This window comes from Podarcis tiliguerta (genome assembly GCF_965153285.1).
Source record: "Podarcis tiliguerta genome assembly, chromosome: 6".
Taxonomy (NCBI): Eukaryota; Metazoa; Chordata; class Lepidosauria; order Squamata; family Lacertidae; genus Podarcis; species Podarcis tiliguerta.
Window position 1 is genome coordinate 50,598,967 of NC_139539.1, and position 17,319 is coordinate 50,616,285.

Here is a 17,319-nt window from a genome sequence, read left to right on the forward strand (position 1 = left end):
AAGCAGTTATGTCCACAAACATTTACTATCCAAGCTCTCCCAAGAAATGCTGAGCACATATGCCCTTCTTCTGGGCTGGAGCAGGCTCTGAGCTCCCTAGTGTACTGCATTTGTAGAGCTGGGACACTGGATACCTGCAAGTGTCCCTTGTCTGAAGCTGCTGTGCACATTGACTTAATAAAACTGTAGAGTTGGAAGGGACCATGATGACCATCAAGTCCAATCCTCTGCAGTGCAGGGATCTTTTGCCCAACGTGGGGCTTGAACCCACAACCCTGAAAGTAAGAGCCTCATGCTGTACCAACTGAGCTATCCCACTTGGCTGTTGTGCACGTTGACTTAAATGGCCCTGGGCCATAACTCATTGGTGGAGCCTCAGCTTTGGATGTAAAGGGTTCCAGGTTTAATCCCCAGCATTCCCACATTGGACTGGAAGGGACCCCACTGGAAAACCTTGTGAGCTGCTGCTTGTCAGGGTGGATAATAAGGATCTAGATGGCTCCATGGCCTGCCTAAGTGCTAGGCAACTTCCTATGTTCCTAAATGTAGTGCGTAATGTGCATAACATTTTGTAGCTCCCGTGCTAGAAAGCTCAGTGCCTTAGGATATAATAGAAGCTATGCAGATTTCTAGACCTTCAGCTATAATAACCCTGTATGTCATTAAGATGAAGAAAATCATATCTTCCCAGCAATTAGTGTGTTTAGGAAAATGGTATTTACTCATAGCAAAATTACACCGATTAATTGGCAATGCCGCTGGTTTTGGCCACACACCCAGCAGGGCCAAAAGCACATTGGTAAGATTTGTTTTACATCTAGCTTTAAAATTACATCTAGAGTTTGCTGCTGTGTTCAAACAAGATTTTTTAAATTGTCATCTAGTTTTCCAGGCTGGAAAATGGGCATCTCCAGAGACAGAGTGATAAATGCACAATCTGCCATGTTCCCCTGCCCCTCCTGCCAGAAAGCGGAGTAGCTATTGTATCTTCACTATTCCTAACAGGAATCTCAGCCAGCACATTCATAACTGGTCTGACAAAAATGGGACTCTGGTAATATTACATTGCTAAACTGGCCTGCCACAAGATAGGCTGGCATATCTATCAGAACACACAGGCTGCATATGACACACCAGAACAAAGATATGGTTGATTTTATTATAAAAATGTTGGAGTCTCTTGAGTCCCACAGCATTTGGAGAACAATTCTTCTCCGTTGGCTTGTAAATGCAATGCAAATGCAGTTACAGGGTACATTTCTAATGAAAGAAATACTTCCCTGAAGAGAACTGAACCCATAAGTCAGTCTCCAGGTCTTATAATCACATTTTGAGATGTATGCCAAGAAACTAGATACTACTGAAAGGGCAGCGCACATGATAAAAAGTTTCAGTCCCATGAAAATAAAAGGATAAAACAGGGGAGGAGACCTACTCCCTGCACCATCCTGTGTGGACCCACTGACGCTAGAGGCCACCTCCCCTCTCCTGGGCCCTGATGAGAGATCTCTACCTTTAGGCTCTGACAGCCAGTCTACAGGTCTTTTGGGGGAATCAAGCAATCCGTGAGATTTCCCCACAGCTGGAAACCCCATTACACCAGGAAAGTGTGTCCGTTTGGGCCAAGCTATTTTTTACCACAGTGCGGAGTGCTTTTCTAGATGATGCTTGAAGAGGAAACACCTGATAGTCTTGCAGCCCTCATCCTGCCTATTTTAAGAGTACAGCCACCTGTAATTGACACATTTTCAAACTTGGCCTCATGCAGATCTGCAGGGATGAGAATGGGAAAGGGAAAAAGAGGTAAAGATGTGGCTATTGCCTCTTTTGATACTCATTTGCTTGCATGGCACTCCGTGCCAAAGAAAATGTGGTGCTAGTCATGTGTGTTGATAGCACAGTGTGAGCTCTTTAAGTTTAATGTGGCCATATAATTTCATGTTTAAATTGGACCTGTTGGTCACACTTGTAGCTCCACCAACTTCAAAATGATTGCTCTCTCTCTCTCTCTCTCTCTCTGTGTGTGTGTGTTACAAGAATGTGTTTGCGGGCGGGGGGGGGGGCTGCTTGAGCCCCAGGGCTTTTTGAAGGAGGTACTGTGAACTACGGCATATCATGGCTTAAGATGGGTGATGGAAATGGGTCACAATAAGTAAAATGATAAAGACAAGATATAACTACAGTACAAGAGCAGCCCACTAGAGAAGCCACTGCCTTGCAGAGATCTGTGCAGTTGTAGGGACTCAAGAGCTGATGGTTTCCACTTGGAAGAGGATTGAGGCAAGCAGCTGCCAGGATGCAAGGGAGCAGGAACTAGCCGTGTGGAAGGTGCCTGCTATAAGACACAACTACATTAGCATGAACCCAGAGGAAGCACCTCTGTTACTGGAAGGATGTGTAAGGCGAGCCTTGTGCAGAGTAGACCCCAGAATCTCACTGCCAGATCACTAGAGGGTTAAATTAAAACAGCTATCTTGTGATTTCTAGAGGAACCATTATTTGGAATTATTCATAATTGCACTGCTGCCACACACAGTGACTACATCAAGAGCAAATCTGTGCTTTGATAATCTACTTTTATCTTGCCCCAAACACCTGCAGGTCATAAAAGGCAAAAAGGAAAAGCCGGTTCCTCCAGCAGTCAGCAGCACTTGCAAGCAGCAGAAAACTTGAATTGAGGACCTCAGTTCTAATCTGCTCACTGAGGCTTCCCATCCCGTCTCACGACACTAAGCAAAACAGGATCATGAAGACAAGGAGATAACATCTGATATAGATATGGAGAGTTATCATAGGAGCAAAGACCTTGCAAAAAACTATGATACCAGCTCCTCAGGCTCACTTCTCAATTTACATTTTGTATTCAGGATACTTGCATACAAAAGACAGACATATTGTGTCACCTAAGATCAGCACACCTTTGTGATTTCAACACACCTTTGTGATTTTCTCAGTAAATTCACTTAGGAGAGTGGGAAAGGTTGATCTTTTCCCAACTGCTGCTTCTATGCGAATACACAGGTTTAAATGCATGAGAACCATTTCCAGCAAATATAAGCAATGCACATTTTGTACTTAGCAAGCCCCAAAGTTATAGAATGAATCAGAATATGATCTGGGTTAACTGGCTATGTATGAAGTAGAGCAACATTGGGTTACAGTAGAATAACACAAAGGGGCAATGGATGAGATTCTCTGTTTTTTAAAGTAAAATGTTAAGTTTTTAAAAATGGAGGTTGCGATCTGCAGACTTCTGCCCAATCCACTAACCTGAGCTTTAGACAGATCTCACAATTTATGGCAATATCAGTGCTATGTAGACATACATCTAAATGCCTTGACTATGTGGGCATGCTATTGTTTTGTAACCTGCTCACAGGATGTCCCAGAATAGTCCAATATGTTGGTACCTTGAGTTCTATTGCTAGTTACATTTTAAAAAGATAATGGGGTGCTGAAGTTTTCTCTGGGTATTTGTGGAACAAAGTTATCCTTCTGCATTCTATTCCACAAGTGCAATGTGACATTAGATGCTGGAGCAGTTCATAAGGACTTATATGCAGGGTTAACTTGGGCCATATAGGAGGACCAAAGAGCTGCACAGGGCTGCATGTGGAGAGACAGGCAGCCTTTCATCTTAGACAGCTGCTGCTTCACATCTTTCCGTTTGGAGCCAGTTCTTTAATGTGGTTATTTTTAATTTATGAAGGAATGGGCAGGGTTGGCTTATAATTTTGATTCTCCTGTGTTAAATGGGGGAAAAAATGCTGCTCCCCTTAGGGGAAAAAAAGATCAGGATCATGTTTATCACTTTGTCTAATGAAAATGAACTAATATTCCTCTGGGCCAATATCTGGTAGCAGAGACCAAACAACCAGGCTTAGATGTGCAATTTAAGAGTTCTGCTAGTTAGATTCCTGTGAACCAAACATTTTAAGAAGCGAAGAGCCTCTTTATGACACACAAAAGTTCAAGAACTTGTATTTTGCACCATGATCCTGGAATTGTATTTTGAATTGTGGTTGACAGGACATGCGTGTTGTTTTAAATAAAACTATTTTGGCTAAATGGTTAGATGCATACCACTCCACTGGAGCTTCTTTTACCATGACTATGCTAGTATAGTAATATTCACATTTAGATCAGTATTTAACCTTCAAGAGGCTTAAGAAATTTTAAACTGGACTCGGGTTTACCATTTCTCTCCTGTCCTCCATCCATTTAAAAAATATTCCCTTGGTTTCATGGAATCCATAATCACTGCATAGTCTCGGTATTCTTATGCAGGGGGTTTATTGCTTTGCTTTGTTGTTGTTTTTATTATGTATTTTTATGCTATGAACCACCCTGAGCTTTTCAGATGAAGGGCAGTATACAAATTAATTAAATAAATTAAAGGAATGAATAACAAAGTTTAGGGTAGTAAGTGCTGCCAGTTTATGATGCAATGAACCTAAAAGAGGTGACTAAATGTGGAACTGTAAAACAGTGACATAAAGCACTCAGGCTTTTAGTTTCTGCCAAAATCAGCAAAGGTAAGGCAAACAGTGACAAAGCACAGGAAATGGTATACTGGGTGCTCCATCGTCAGGTGAATACTAACAACAGAACAAAAACCTTCTGAGTGGTCAGGACACACTCTAAGATAGTAAAGGAATGGTAATATATGCCCCAAGGTAAGCCAAAGCTTGCCAAAAATTTAAGATAAACAACAGGAGTTAGTTCACTAAATGGCTAGCCTGTGGTATATTTTCTTTGATATCCACTGTAACATCCACTGTTCCTCTTCTTCTTCTTCATCATCATCATACTATCTCACCTTTTCCCTGGCTTGGGACTCAAGGTGGCTTACAAAAAAAGTGCAAAATACAGCTAAAGCAGAAAAGCTAAAAACACAGAAATCATTAAAAAGTAATTAATCAATAATATAAAATATGAATAACAACAATAAAAACATCACAGCAGCAGCTCTTTCCTTAAAAACAGGCAGTTCCTAAAGGCCTGTTGGAATAAAAAGGAAGAGGACAACAGGGAAGGAACCAGTCTAACTTATTCCAGGAAGAGAGTTCTAAAGTCAGGGAGCAGCCACCAAGAAGGCGCCCTCCTGCATTCTCACAAGCACATCTGTGAGGGTGGTGGGACTGAGAGAAGGGCCTCCCCCTGAAGATCTCAGGGCCTGGGCAGGTTCATATGAGATAACAGGGTATTGCAGATATAGCCTGGGCTAAGCCATTCATATGCAGGTACTGTTCATCATGTGGAAGCTTGAGAAATATTTGAGCTTACATCTGCACAAGGTGGTTTGATAACATAAGTGGTTTAAGGATAAAGTGCTCATTAGTTTATGAGCAAAGCTTAGTTCATATTATATACCGGTATTCTACCAGGTAGCAAGTGCTTGCAAATGATTTTAAAAACACAATTACCCACCTGGAAGGGCTCTTTCATGAGCTTTTACTGAATGTATGGTCCCCAAAGCAACTACTTGTGGTCTTATCATTGTGAGACATCCTTCTTTCTCAGATACATGTATATTCTGGCATTTAATTATAAACCTTGATATAACCTTGACCTATCTGCTGTATTATGTTGACATGGTGTGATCACAGCTCTAAAGCCTTGTGTGTCTGTGCATTTCCATGAATAAGGAGTAAGATCATATGGAGCCAATTCAGATACTGGATTATTGTCACTCAAATAGACTTAAGAATTTAAAATTATCTAAGTGTGAACATGTCCTGCAAGCAAACAATCACGCCTTTTTCAGTGAATCCCAAAACTCAGGCATTCATGATTTTAAATACTATTATCCTCCCCCACTTTTTTCCCTTGGAAGGAGATGAATCCTGATCTGCTTTGGAAGGCATTCCATACTCATGACCATCTTGTTTTTCTGTAGATATTTAAGTTTTATTATATTATTTTAAGGTGGAGTCAGCAGACACCTAAACAATTCTCAGTATACTGTCTGCTGGGCTAATGAATGTATGGTTTCTGAAATATTTTATTCCCTTTTCCCAGCATTCTGCTTGCCTTTTGAGGGCTGCAGTGCTTTGTACTGACAATTTTAGGGAAGACAGGCGCAGATGCCTGAGTGAGACTAGTTAATTCAGAATCAAAGTGGATTTTTAGCAGAGAATATTTTTCTCACTGTGCATCACCTTGCAGTTACTGCTTCTCCGCCCACTGTTATTTAATCGTTTTGTAACATTGCGTAGTTAGCCTTAAGACTGAATCATCTTGTACTATCTTGCTTTTTTAAGGTACTGGAACCCAGAAAGTTGGCACTTTCATCACAGTGAGATCAGCTAAGCTGTTCTTTTGACTGAGTACAATCTGTGTGGTCCCTGCTCTTAGCTTGGTTGGCAACACACAGCATTCACTGGATTTACAGGAACCAATATCACCCTGTGCAAGGCAGCATGCATGTCAATGAGGGAGGATATGGTGGGGGGAGGAGGAGGGAAGAGCCACACAGAGGAAACAGAGAGATGTTCTTGTAAATATTTATTTATTAAGGTGTAAATAAGAAGTTAAAAGCTGGAGAGGATACCAATGTCAACGATGCTAGGAGTCAGATCATGAAACAGGACTGCAGGCTCCTGCCATGCCATAGGCTTAGGCAGCCAGAAAACCCTCTTTTAAATCTGTCAAATTCAGATTTCCATCAGCTGTTCAGTACCCATGATAACTTCATTAATGTGCTTAGCTGTAAGAGAAAGAGAAACACATTTTTAAAAAGGAGTTATTTAAAACCTATGCCTTATCCAATTTAGAAATGAATTTATTTATTTTTGAGGGGGAGGGGCACAGATTCTTTGGTAAGTTAGGCACAGCAAACAAATGATCTGTTCCTGTCTGAGGCAGGCACCTAACCAAACATTAGAAGGTGCCTTGAATGAGAGTGCTTGCAAGTATCAATCACTGCCACATGCAACAAAGGCAGAGAGCAACCAGCAGCTGTAGCTGGCAGGTGTATATCTGGAAATCAGCGTGGAGTCACACTGGCCTAAAGGAAGGAAATGCTGTAGAAACTAAATCACAGTACGACCCCACCCAGACCAACCTCCCTTTGGCAAGAAGCTGAACCCTCTTCTGTCAGCCCTGTACGGAAGTGGGCCCAGAATTAGCAGAAACAAAAGGGCTCTATGGGAGTTTTCAGTCCCGGGTCGAGAGGCAGTTCTTTTCAGCTGGCTTCACCCTGTTCTAAAACCCAGATAGGGTTTTGCAAATTCTCCACCTCCTCAAAATTTTCTTACTAGGCTGTCTTTTATTTGCCATTGGCAAGGTTACAGATGCATTCAAGCCGCAAAGAAAAGAGAGGGATTAAAGAAGGTACTTTCAAAAGGGTCCCAGAATTTGGGCTCTGCTTGGCACAATTGTTTCAGACTGAGAGCATCTGTGCCAAGCAGATCCAGAGCCACATCAAAATGTCTGATTAGTGCTTGGTGAGGGAGCATTGCCTGGCCCATTTGTTCTGGGTGCTCCAACCTGAATGGCTTGGAAAATGTGTCACTTGTTACGCAGGAATTTCTGCTGGGAACAGAGGAGTGCTGCAACAAGCAAACTCCTTGGGAAACGCAGACAGAGAGCCCCCCACAGAAAGCTTGGGATCTAGAAGGCTGATGAACTTCTGTTGCAATCAAACTGCAATTTGAATAAACACAGGGACAGAAATGACTCAGTCCCAGCAAAACTCCATCATGGCACTGGGCATTCATGACAAAGTGCTTTCCTCCACCGGACAGCAGCTATTCGCTGGCAGCATCTGTCCTGGAGAGCCCTGCCTTCAGGGGGAATATGAAAGCATCTCCTTGTTGTTTGCTCAATTAGCTCCAGACAGATTGCTGCTGGTGATGGCAAAGCTAAGCTGTAAAAGAGGAGGAGGAGGAGGAGGAGAAAGGGTGTGTGGGAAGAGAGAGAAGGGGCTAGGGCCAAAACCCAGGACCACCACGAAGCTCCAGCCCTCAGGGGCTCCAGAAAACGTTCAGTTTACTCACTCAATTACATACACTGTTTTATAAACCCTTAAAATAAAATAGAAAACAGTCCTTGGCACAGAGTTCCTGTTCTATTATACAGTAGTGATGAAAGACTCCGCTGTGTATGAGCACTCCTGAAAAGCCAGAGATGAATTAATAATAATAACAATAACAATAACATTAAAAAACAGAATAGAAAGGAGAGGGTGGGGTTGTGATTGCAGAAATGCAAAGATGAAAAAGCACACTCTCTGGGTGGCTTGAGCTAGTGCAAAAAGCAACTCCTTTCTCTCTCTTGATCTGATGGTAGGTGGGATAGAGGGGATACCCACAGACGCAGGGAGCAGCTGCAGCTAGAGGTCAGGAGGTGGGGTGGGGCCCGGAAGTTCCATGTGGTGAGGGAGAAGGGAAACAGGTGGTGTGGGGCTGGTTTGTTTGTGTTGGTAACAGGAGTGGGAGCTTCTCACAAATGCTTGCTCCATTCCGCTCAGGATTTATTTAGACAATTCAGTGGTGCCTCACAGGCCTAATGTGGTGGATGGTGTTGTACACTTCAGCCATCAACAGGGGCAACTGCAGCTCCTAGGATGCAATGCTCTATTTAAATAGGAGACTTTTGTTAGTTGATGCACTCACTATAATGGGGTGTGTCAGTAGGCTGAGCACCTTTGGGTCTTCCCAGGTGTAATAAATGGGGAAAGACGTAGTTAATCCCTATTGTTGCATTCACCTGTTGGGTAAACAGCCAAAATATCTATTATTAAAATGTTTTCACTAAAAACAATTAATCTGAGACTTCTGCCTGGACAATAGCCACTTAGTTTGGGACTAGTTAGCCCCAGAAAGCTATTCCCACAGTGAAAAGTCTTGCTTAACCAGGATTAATTATGGACTGATGTCTTCTGGTGTAAGTGCTGGGAGCTGGGCAAGATAGTAAATGTCTTACAGAGGAACAATGGACAAGGCAACTAGGGGCAAAACAGGAGGAATTTGCTTCTGCAAATATCTAGGATTGGAATATCCATGCATCTAGCTGTAGCAAGAAACCACTAGCTCTGCCTCAAAGTTCTGAATTCAGCACCTTTCCTGCTTCTGACAAATTAGGCATATTCTGTGATCATGATGGAGGTAATGGAACAGCTGCAGCAACTATGCTCAAGATCCCTGAGGAAAGCTGCTTACTTGGTTCAGTTCGGATAGGTTGCCCCTCATGCACTTAGACCAGGGGAAGGCAGAATGGCGCCCCCTCCAGATGTTTCTGGACTCTGACTTCCATTATCCCTGACCACTGGGCATGCTGTCTGGGGCTGATGACATATGAACTTCAACAACATCTGAAGATGAACAAGCTGGTACCCCTGACTTAGACCAATGGAAGAAGAGCCAGCAGATGAAGTCCAGGAGGCATGCAGACGGAGAAGAAGGACAGACATGTCCCTTCTATTGCTGGGTAGGACAAAGTCAGTAGATGCGCCAGGAGAACCCAGGAGCTTAATGCTCTCCAAGAGTCTGCAAGCCAAGACAAAGGGAAGGAATGCTGGTATGAGAGAACCCCATTCCAGAACCAAACCTAGAAACCCTGCTGGACCAGAAACAGAAGGAAGGGAGATTGGTTTGCTGACTTAGGTCTTCTTGAGACAGGCAGAGCTCCACATCTGAGAAGGAAAAAACTGAAGAGTTCTAAGACTAATATTTCAGGATTTAAGGAATTGCCAAGGAGCATCAAAATACCATTACTTCAAAGACTGTTGTGCTAGAATATTGAGATCACTGCACACAACGTGGTATCATGTTCTTTTGAGGCTTGGTGGGAAAGTCAAGGGCAAGATAAAAAAGATCAGAGCAAGCCCCTGGGCAGCTCCAAGTGTTCCTTGCTATACAGGTATAGATGATGTCTCCATCAAGAACCACAGTCATCTGAAGACTTAAAGAACAGACTTAAAGAACAGACTGGCAAGGCCTTCCCTTTCAGTGGCTCTGTCTCATTGAGAGGGCTATATGCAATCTCTTAAGGGGCCTCTCACTGATTCTGCAATCACATGTTGCGGATAAGCTGCTACAGGGGAGCTATATTTTATTGTGAACAGTCCTAGATAACAATCTTCTTGGATTAGCAAGAATCTGGATATTTTCATATCTAGCTCACATCAGTCTATATTTTGTCTTTTTATGGGTACCTACTATTATTTGAGCAAGAGAGATTTCATCAAGCCTGGTCTGCTACTCTTGCAACCAAGTCTCTAAATTTAATAATGAGAGAGGAAGAAATGGCATGCTTGTGAAGCAGAGCTAAACAATATTTTTAAAATGTATGTAGAAAAATTGTGGAAAGCATTGTCAGCATTTCCAGGTGCATATGTGACAGATGCATATCCAGGGCTCCTCAGCCCACTTCTGAAGGTGATCTGGGGAGAAACAACAACAGGAGATGAATGGGACTGCAGGTTCTTGCAATGTGTTTTTCCTATATTTCTGCAGAGCCACCCATATGCAGATGCCACTGTAGGCTGCATGTACACAGCCCCTAAAGTCAGTTCCCTGGAGTTAAATTTCCAAGGCCTTCCAGATGCACAGTTGCGATTATACAAATGTCATGCAGTGATTTGGACAGCTAACAACAAGGTCTCTGACTCACATGGGCTGTTTACAGAGAACCTCAGGCCACACAGAGCAGTTTCCTGTTGTGATAGATTCTAGGCCAGGATAGACCTCTGCATTCAGAGTCTGATCTCTTTTGACCTTTCTGCAAAAGTATGATCATTATTATAGAAGAAGAGAGAAACGTTTTAGATTTTAAGGAGACAAGCAGCCTTTTAACTTTAGCTTGGTTTCCACTGAAGAAGGTAAAACTGGATTACAAGGCTACTGCCAGCTATTGGCTACAACAAATGTGCCAGGCGGGTTGTAAAGCTGACTTTATATTTAATGGGCATGTGAAAGATGAATGCTTGCAGCTCTTGGATTCATGACTATAACAAATTGTTTAAGACCTACAAAACCATAAGCAGCAGCATGCCAAAAAGGGTTATATACCCATCTGTTCTTGAAGAATATTATTTCTTAAGTTTATAAATCTATTAGCAAATAAAATATATGTTCAAATCCTTAGCACTGGACCTATGATGGCTTTTCCAAGGAAGCGCAGCAGCATAATAGAGAATTGGAAGGGTCAGAAACATAGAACTGAGTATAACGTAGAGCTGAGTGTAAAGAATTGGAAGAGGAAGGATTTAGCTGCCTTTAATGAAACACTGCCCACATGACACTGAAGCAAAATAACTGTGTACTAGCTAAGCTTTTGGTCATCAAATTGTAAGTACAGTATGTGAACATATTGAGGCAAATTAAGTGGGGACCTACAAAAACAATAAAGAACACAGAACACATGACATATGAAGACTGGCCACAGGAACTGCAGACTTACTCTAGAGCAGGCATCCTCAAAAGCTGTCATTATGGGTCTTACCAAGTCAACAGGATCATCACTCAGTACTCCCCAAGGAACTGGAAGAGTGGTTCATGTTTGCAACATTCACTTTAATTCTTAGCTTAGGGATCAAGGCAATAAATAACTGGGTAAACAATGTGTTTGTTTGCCTGTGTGCGCATTTGCATGCATGTGGAGGAAACAAGTGGTTGTTACCCACCAAAGAAGATCAATTGGGTATTAGTGCTGATTTCCAATGGGCATTTAGCACTGATCAATCACCAGTGAACAAAATTCTTTTTCAAGATACATATAATATATGGTGGTGGTGGTGGAGTCAGGGCAGAGTTTGAATCTTTTCTAAAAATTGCAGGTGCCTCACAAGGGATGCCTACTTCACTATTAGAGAAGCAATGGTCCAGAGGGGAAAAATGATGAAGAGGAAATAAGATGTTGTCAAATATTCAATAAAGATGGGGAAAAGAAGGAGAAACAGCTATCTGCTAGGATATCTGGGAGATAGCCCCCAAACAAAAACAAAATAAATGACAACTCCAGTGGGTTCAATTTATAGTGGACTAGACTGAACGTGGGTTGCAGAAAGTGCCTCCCAGCTATAAGAGTAGTTGGGCAACTGAACGAAAATGCTGCATGGCATGTTATTTCCTGGATTACAAAGCAACCCTAACTGTTGATCACCACCTCTAAATCTGAAGCCTTGTTGCCTCCTATTGGTCAGGACGGCAGGTGGGGGGAAGTGCCAGCGCCAGGCTGCCACAGCAGAGAGCTCGATCTGGCATCCCTTTAGAATACACATTGTTTCTACTGCTCCAATTTCACATCCCTCTTCTGCAAAGGGGCTGGCTTAAAAGCCAGCCGATCCTTTGCCAGCCCAGTTCTCTGTACAGTGGTACCTTGGTTCCCGAACGGCTTAGTTGACAAACAAATCGGCTCCTGAACGCCACAAACCCGGAAGTAAGTGTTCTGGTTTGTGAACGTTTTTTGGAACCCAAACATCTGTTTCGGCTGCTGCCATTGTTTCCGGGGCTAATCAGCCAATCAGAAGACGTGCCTTGGTTTTTGAATGTCTTGGAAGTCAAACGGACTTCCAGAACAAATTGAGTTTGAGAACCAAGGTACCACTGTAATTGTTTTACTGGGGGTCTGTTAATTATTCTATATGCTTTATGCTGTATTTGTGACTTTCTATTATGTTCTATCATGTTATTGTTATTTACTGTTTGTAAGCCGCTTTGGGATTCATTTGAATGAAAAGCGGCATAAAAATATAATAAATCAAATCAATCAATGTTCCTCTGCACCCCACCCTCAACACACCCATTTTGGGGCCTCTCATCAGTGGGAACATTGCCTGTGGTAGCTGTAAAATAGTCTGTGTCAGAGCCTCCCTGCCCCTTACAGAGATATCTCTGCTTAATCCAAACACCTAGCAGCATGGGTTAGGGGTTAGGATCGCTCCATTCATGTCCCCAGGGATATGATAAATCTCAAAGATTTGGCCTATGTGAGTGGGAAAGGCAAGATTAGATTACCCTTGCGCTCCCTTCAATACTGAACATGAAAAATGGAATAGTGGAAGCAAAGTGCACTCTTGATGGGATGTGGCAATAGCTCCAATTGATAGCAACAGGAAATACCGCTTCTGACTGGGGTAAGTACAGCAAACAGTCAAGGAATATAAATAGGTATTCCTGGGGCTGCTCCTCACTTTGGAAGTTCTAGCAACCCAACAAAGTCCAAGCCTGAGCAAATTATCCATGGCCAGGATGAGCGTAAGGGTTTTTTTAAAAGGCAGAATTAGAAGATTCATTACTTATTACTTTAAGTATTGTCCAGCTTACACTGTGGGGGATAGGGTGGTTTAAACAAGTAAAAGAAATAATGACGAAATCGTTATGATCAGAAAGCCATCGTGGTGTCTGTTCATGCCCATGAGAACCAAATGCATTAGTGTCCAAATTAAATGACAAAACACAGTGTAAACACTTCTGCAACTCGGGTCATACACAGTGTATACAAATCCAGCCAGCCTTTCCATTACAGATAGTTAAAGCCTAAAAATCAGCTTGAGAGAGAAGGCAAGCCAACCATTTCTACCACAAATTAACCGCTTGGGTGCAATGCTTTTGTCACAGTTCCACATCCCAAGCAAAGGAGGTACCAACCCTCCCTCCTCCACTCATTTTAAAACCTTGGTTTCAGAGAAGATAGTTTAAACAGCTAGTCCTTGATCAACCATGGGCTCTCCAGCTCAGATGGGAGTTGCTAAGACTTCAATACCAGCTCCTTGTACTGTAGGGACCAGTTTTTGATGCACCTCATGATTATAGCAAAACTGTTTTATGCTACTTTTTATTTCACGTGTGTATGTTCCACCTTGATTCGAGTGTGTGCTTCATGGCTCCAGGCACAAGACAGCATGTTGGTGCCTGCAACTTCTATTGCCAGCACTTTCAAAGGTTAGAGGCAGCATGGTCCGACTTGGCAGGCTGCGTATCCTCTGAGCACAAACTCATTTTACAGGCACATACGTTTTAGGAGGTACTTTCAAATAATTTAAATTAGTTGTTGAAATTGGTGCCATGAGAATCCAGGAACCAAACGATAGACCGGCAACAATGGATCAGATCATGGATATACTGACAACCCCTCTCCTCAAAATGGCCACAATCTAATTTCCCACTTGTATTCATGCCACCAAGCATACCTGATCTGGGGCATGTGACAATAGCTAGTTAGTTAATAACTCCTTGTGTTGCCTGACACTTGTGTGTGATCTAAGGGCCACCATAATTTTAAGGATAACTTTTATTCACTACAGAGCTTTTTTTAGTACGCTATTGTCTACATTTGGGGCAGGATTCGAAATAATCTCCATTTCACGATATTGCTTTTACCACCAATGTACTCTCTTGAGTCCACTGATTCGCTAATCATATGCACTTGCATATTGCTCTAGCTGAGAAAGGATAAATCCTGGAAGTGGTGATGGATGAGGAATAGTAGCCCTTCTAGAAAACAGTGGTAAAGTTAAAAGATCATTCATCTGCTTACATTTGGGTTCCAGATGCTGGCTGTTTCCAATCAAGCAGTCCTTGATATCGGCTCCGCTCTCTATCACTGCATTATGGCACACAACACAGTTCTGTAAGCTGCACCTGTAATGCAATTATAAATGGGGCATTATTATTATTATTATATTGTTTTATTATTACCTTCATATCCCACCTCCAAGGAGCTCATGGTGGCATACATATTTGTCCCCCTTTCCATTTGATCCTCACAGCAACCTAGGGAGGTAGGCTCAGCTGAGAGCTAGTGACTACCCCAAGGTCATGCAGTGGAGGGCTTCATGGCTAAGTGGAGATTTGAACCCTGGTCTCCCAGGTCCTAGTCCAGGACTCTTAACCACCACACCGTGCTGGCTCTGAAATGCAGCAAGAAGTTAGACCAAGAACAGTAGTGACTCCTTGACCAACAATAGCACCGCTACTGCCGCCAGGGGACAGGAACCATAAATGTATGGTCTCAGATTCCATCTCTGTTGTAGAAAAGGATCAGGTAGTAGGTGAGTAAAAAATTCCCTGCCTGAGACCCTGGAAAATGACTGCCAGTCATAGCAGAGCAGACAATACTGGTCTAGATTAACAAATAGCCTATCCTTGTGTAAGGCAGCTTCCTATGAGCAGACCTGGGATATAAAACCTGCCTTTCTTCCAATTCCAGTCTTCTTCTTTCCCAGCCTGGGTGCTTAGTTGCTATGACAGAGCTCTGCTGCCAGATGTCACAAAGGAAGCATACAAAAGGACAAAGACAAGACAGTTGCCACCTTTCACATTCAGGATGCTTTTCTATTTGCAGCTTCTACTGCCTTGCAGAGCTCCCCCCACCCTTTTGTATTAGGGTAAATATTGCCACTGACTTTGTATTCATGCACACACAAATACCCTGCTATGTTAAACCAACAAAAGCCAAGGAAATAAAGCCTGGAATGCTCTCTGGTTCAGGGATTCCCAATTGGTGCAACCTTGCACACTGTTTGCTAGAATAACAAGGACACAGCCAAAATAGTGAAAGGTATACTACCCTGCCAACAGTCTTTGCAAAAGGATGGTTTTAAGTCACAGTTAAAGAGTCAGAGGAGAAACAAGCAAGCAAGCAAGCACCAGATTCCTAATTTCAGCTCTCTCAAAATCATACATGTAAGTGGTACTATTCCTTTGCATCTCTGTCTCATGAGAATCCATCATCAGACAAAATAGGGAGTGTGAAAATCAGTGTTAGAAATATTCACTGGCATTACACACAATTTCCTTCTCAAACACATACCAAAGCATTGTCAGATAATAGGCTTCTTGTCTGTGCCCAAGCAAGTACAAAAACAGAAAAGCTACATAGGCATCCAGCTACCTGAACAGATGTGATTTCATTATGTAACAGAATCATACAATTGTAGAGTTGGAAGAGACCATGAGGGTCATCTAGTCCAACCCCCTGCAATGCAGGATTCTCAATGCAAATCCAGAACTTTCTATTCCGTGTGGAAATAGAAAATAATAGCACACAGAAATGCAGAAATCATAATGCTTTTTGAATACTTCCAAAAGGCTGGAATTCTATGTGCTTTCCCTAAGCCCTTTCACAATGAGACACAAATCTATATTTCTTTTCATCACCTAGTGTTTGGTATCAAATTCCAAAGCTCTATTAAAAGCTGGATGAATTGGGGAAAAGTTTTAACAACTTTCACATTTTACAACATTTTCTCATTTCTGGTTGAAGAAAATGACAACCTCACTTGAAATGTACAATTCAAGCTTTTCATGTTTCATTCCCAAGTTGCCCACTTGCAGCTAAAGAAAGCTGCACTCAAGTCCCCTGGCACAGGATAGATTTAGACCCTGAGAAATTGCTCCCCCTATTGGTTGCCCGTCACTGTTCCAGTGGAACACGGCTGTCAAAGCAGGCAGACTGTCCCGTGAGCACAAGCAGCATATACAGGGCTTCAAATATCAAGACAGAGACCTTGACTGGACTTAATGAAAATTCGCAAGGATACGATCATAATGCCCCGGGTTGCTAAGGAGACCGACTCCCATCTCAGACAATTGGGAACTGAGCTTCTCCAGTCAAAGCTGAGTTGACAATCCTCTTGTTGAAAAGAATTTAACTCCCTCTCTAAGACATCATAGGGCTCAGAGAGGAGCAGGCCTATGGTATGAAAAGGGAGACATTTTGAACAGGCAAGACTCTCCTTGCTGTAAGCCCAACTGCCTCCCCTCTCACACAGCAAGGCTGCACAGTTATGCATGATGGAGTCATCTAGCTCAGGTTGCCTTGGCAAGGCCTCTTATTGAGATGTTAATAGAGGGGAAAGGCTGTGTAGACAGCTCTCTCTCCCTTTGCTCCCTATCCCTGCTACACTGACACAGCTGCTTCCTTTCCAACAGCTCCATTTACTGCACAGCAGTGCTAGCATGAAGAGTATCTAGGATTCACTGGTTTACACACCAGAAACCCAGAGTGTCATTGGGGTTTTTAAAAATGCACCCCAAGTTCAGGTGCAGCACTTGCAAGATCCCCGTGGTTTGCCATCACAGAGAATTGCAAACTATAACTTTCCAAGCTGAACGTTTCTCAGTATCTTGATTCCAAGTGACTCTAAAACAAATGCCATGGAAAACAAATCAAGAGCACACTCTCTCGCGTACTGTTGAACTTACCCAAGCTTCTAAGCTGGCTTCATTTGTGATGCTAGGCTGTGATTTCAGGAGATACATAAAGTAAACTGCTCACCTCTATATTTTCAAAGGGCAAGTTCTTTATACCAGCATGCTTTGGTGTTACAAAATCTTTTACACTGGGAAAAACTGAAATCAATTAGTCTGC

General features: G+C 42.7%; 1 protein-coding gene and 1 long non-coding RNA gene across 7 annotated transcripts in view; one reads left to right on the forward strand and one right to left on the reverse strand.

Annotated features, from left to right (window-relative positions):
- Window positions 1-17,319, forward strand: part of LOC310680825 — an 89,050-nt gene that overhangs the window by 6,575 nt on the left and 65,156 nt on the right. Inside the window, exon 3 of one of the 4 annotated variants that reach the window (XR_014512968.1) lies at window positions 2,602-5,634. The exons of the other annotated variants lie outside the window; for them this stretch is intronic. This is a non-coding gene — a long non-coding RNA (uncharacterized lncRNA). Of the gene's footprint in view, window positions 1-2,601; window positions 5,635-17,319 lie in introns of those variants that run through there. 4 annotated transcript variants of the gene reach the window in all.
- Window positions 6,493-17,319, reverse strand: part of EIF2B3 (eukaryotic translation initiation factor 2B subunit gamma) — an 87,170-nt gene continuing 76,343 nt past the window's right edge. For all 3 annotated transcript variants that reach the window (XM_083447819.1, XM_083447821.1, XM_083447820.1), the window contains exons 11-12: window positions 14,485-14,588; window positions 6,493-6,709 (exon numbers count right to left, since the gene is read on the reverse strand). In XM_083447819.1, the coding sequence (XP_083303945.1) occupies window positions 6,657-6,709; window positions 14,485-14,588 (157 nt within the window). In that variant the 3' untranslated portion in view covers window positions 6,493-6,656. The remainder of the gene's footprint in view (window positions 6,710-14,484; window positions 14,589-17,319) is intronic.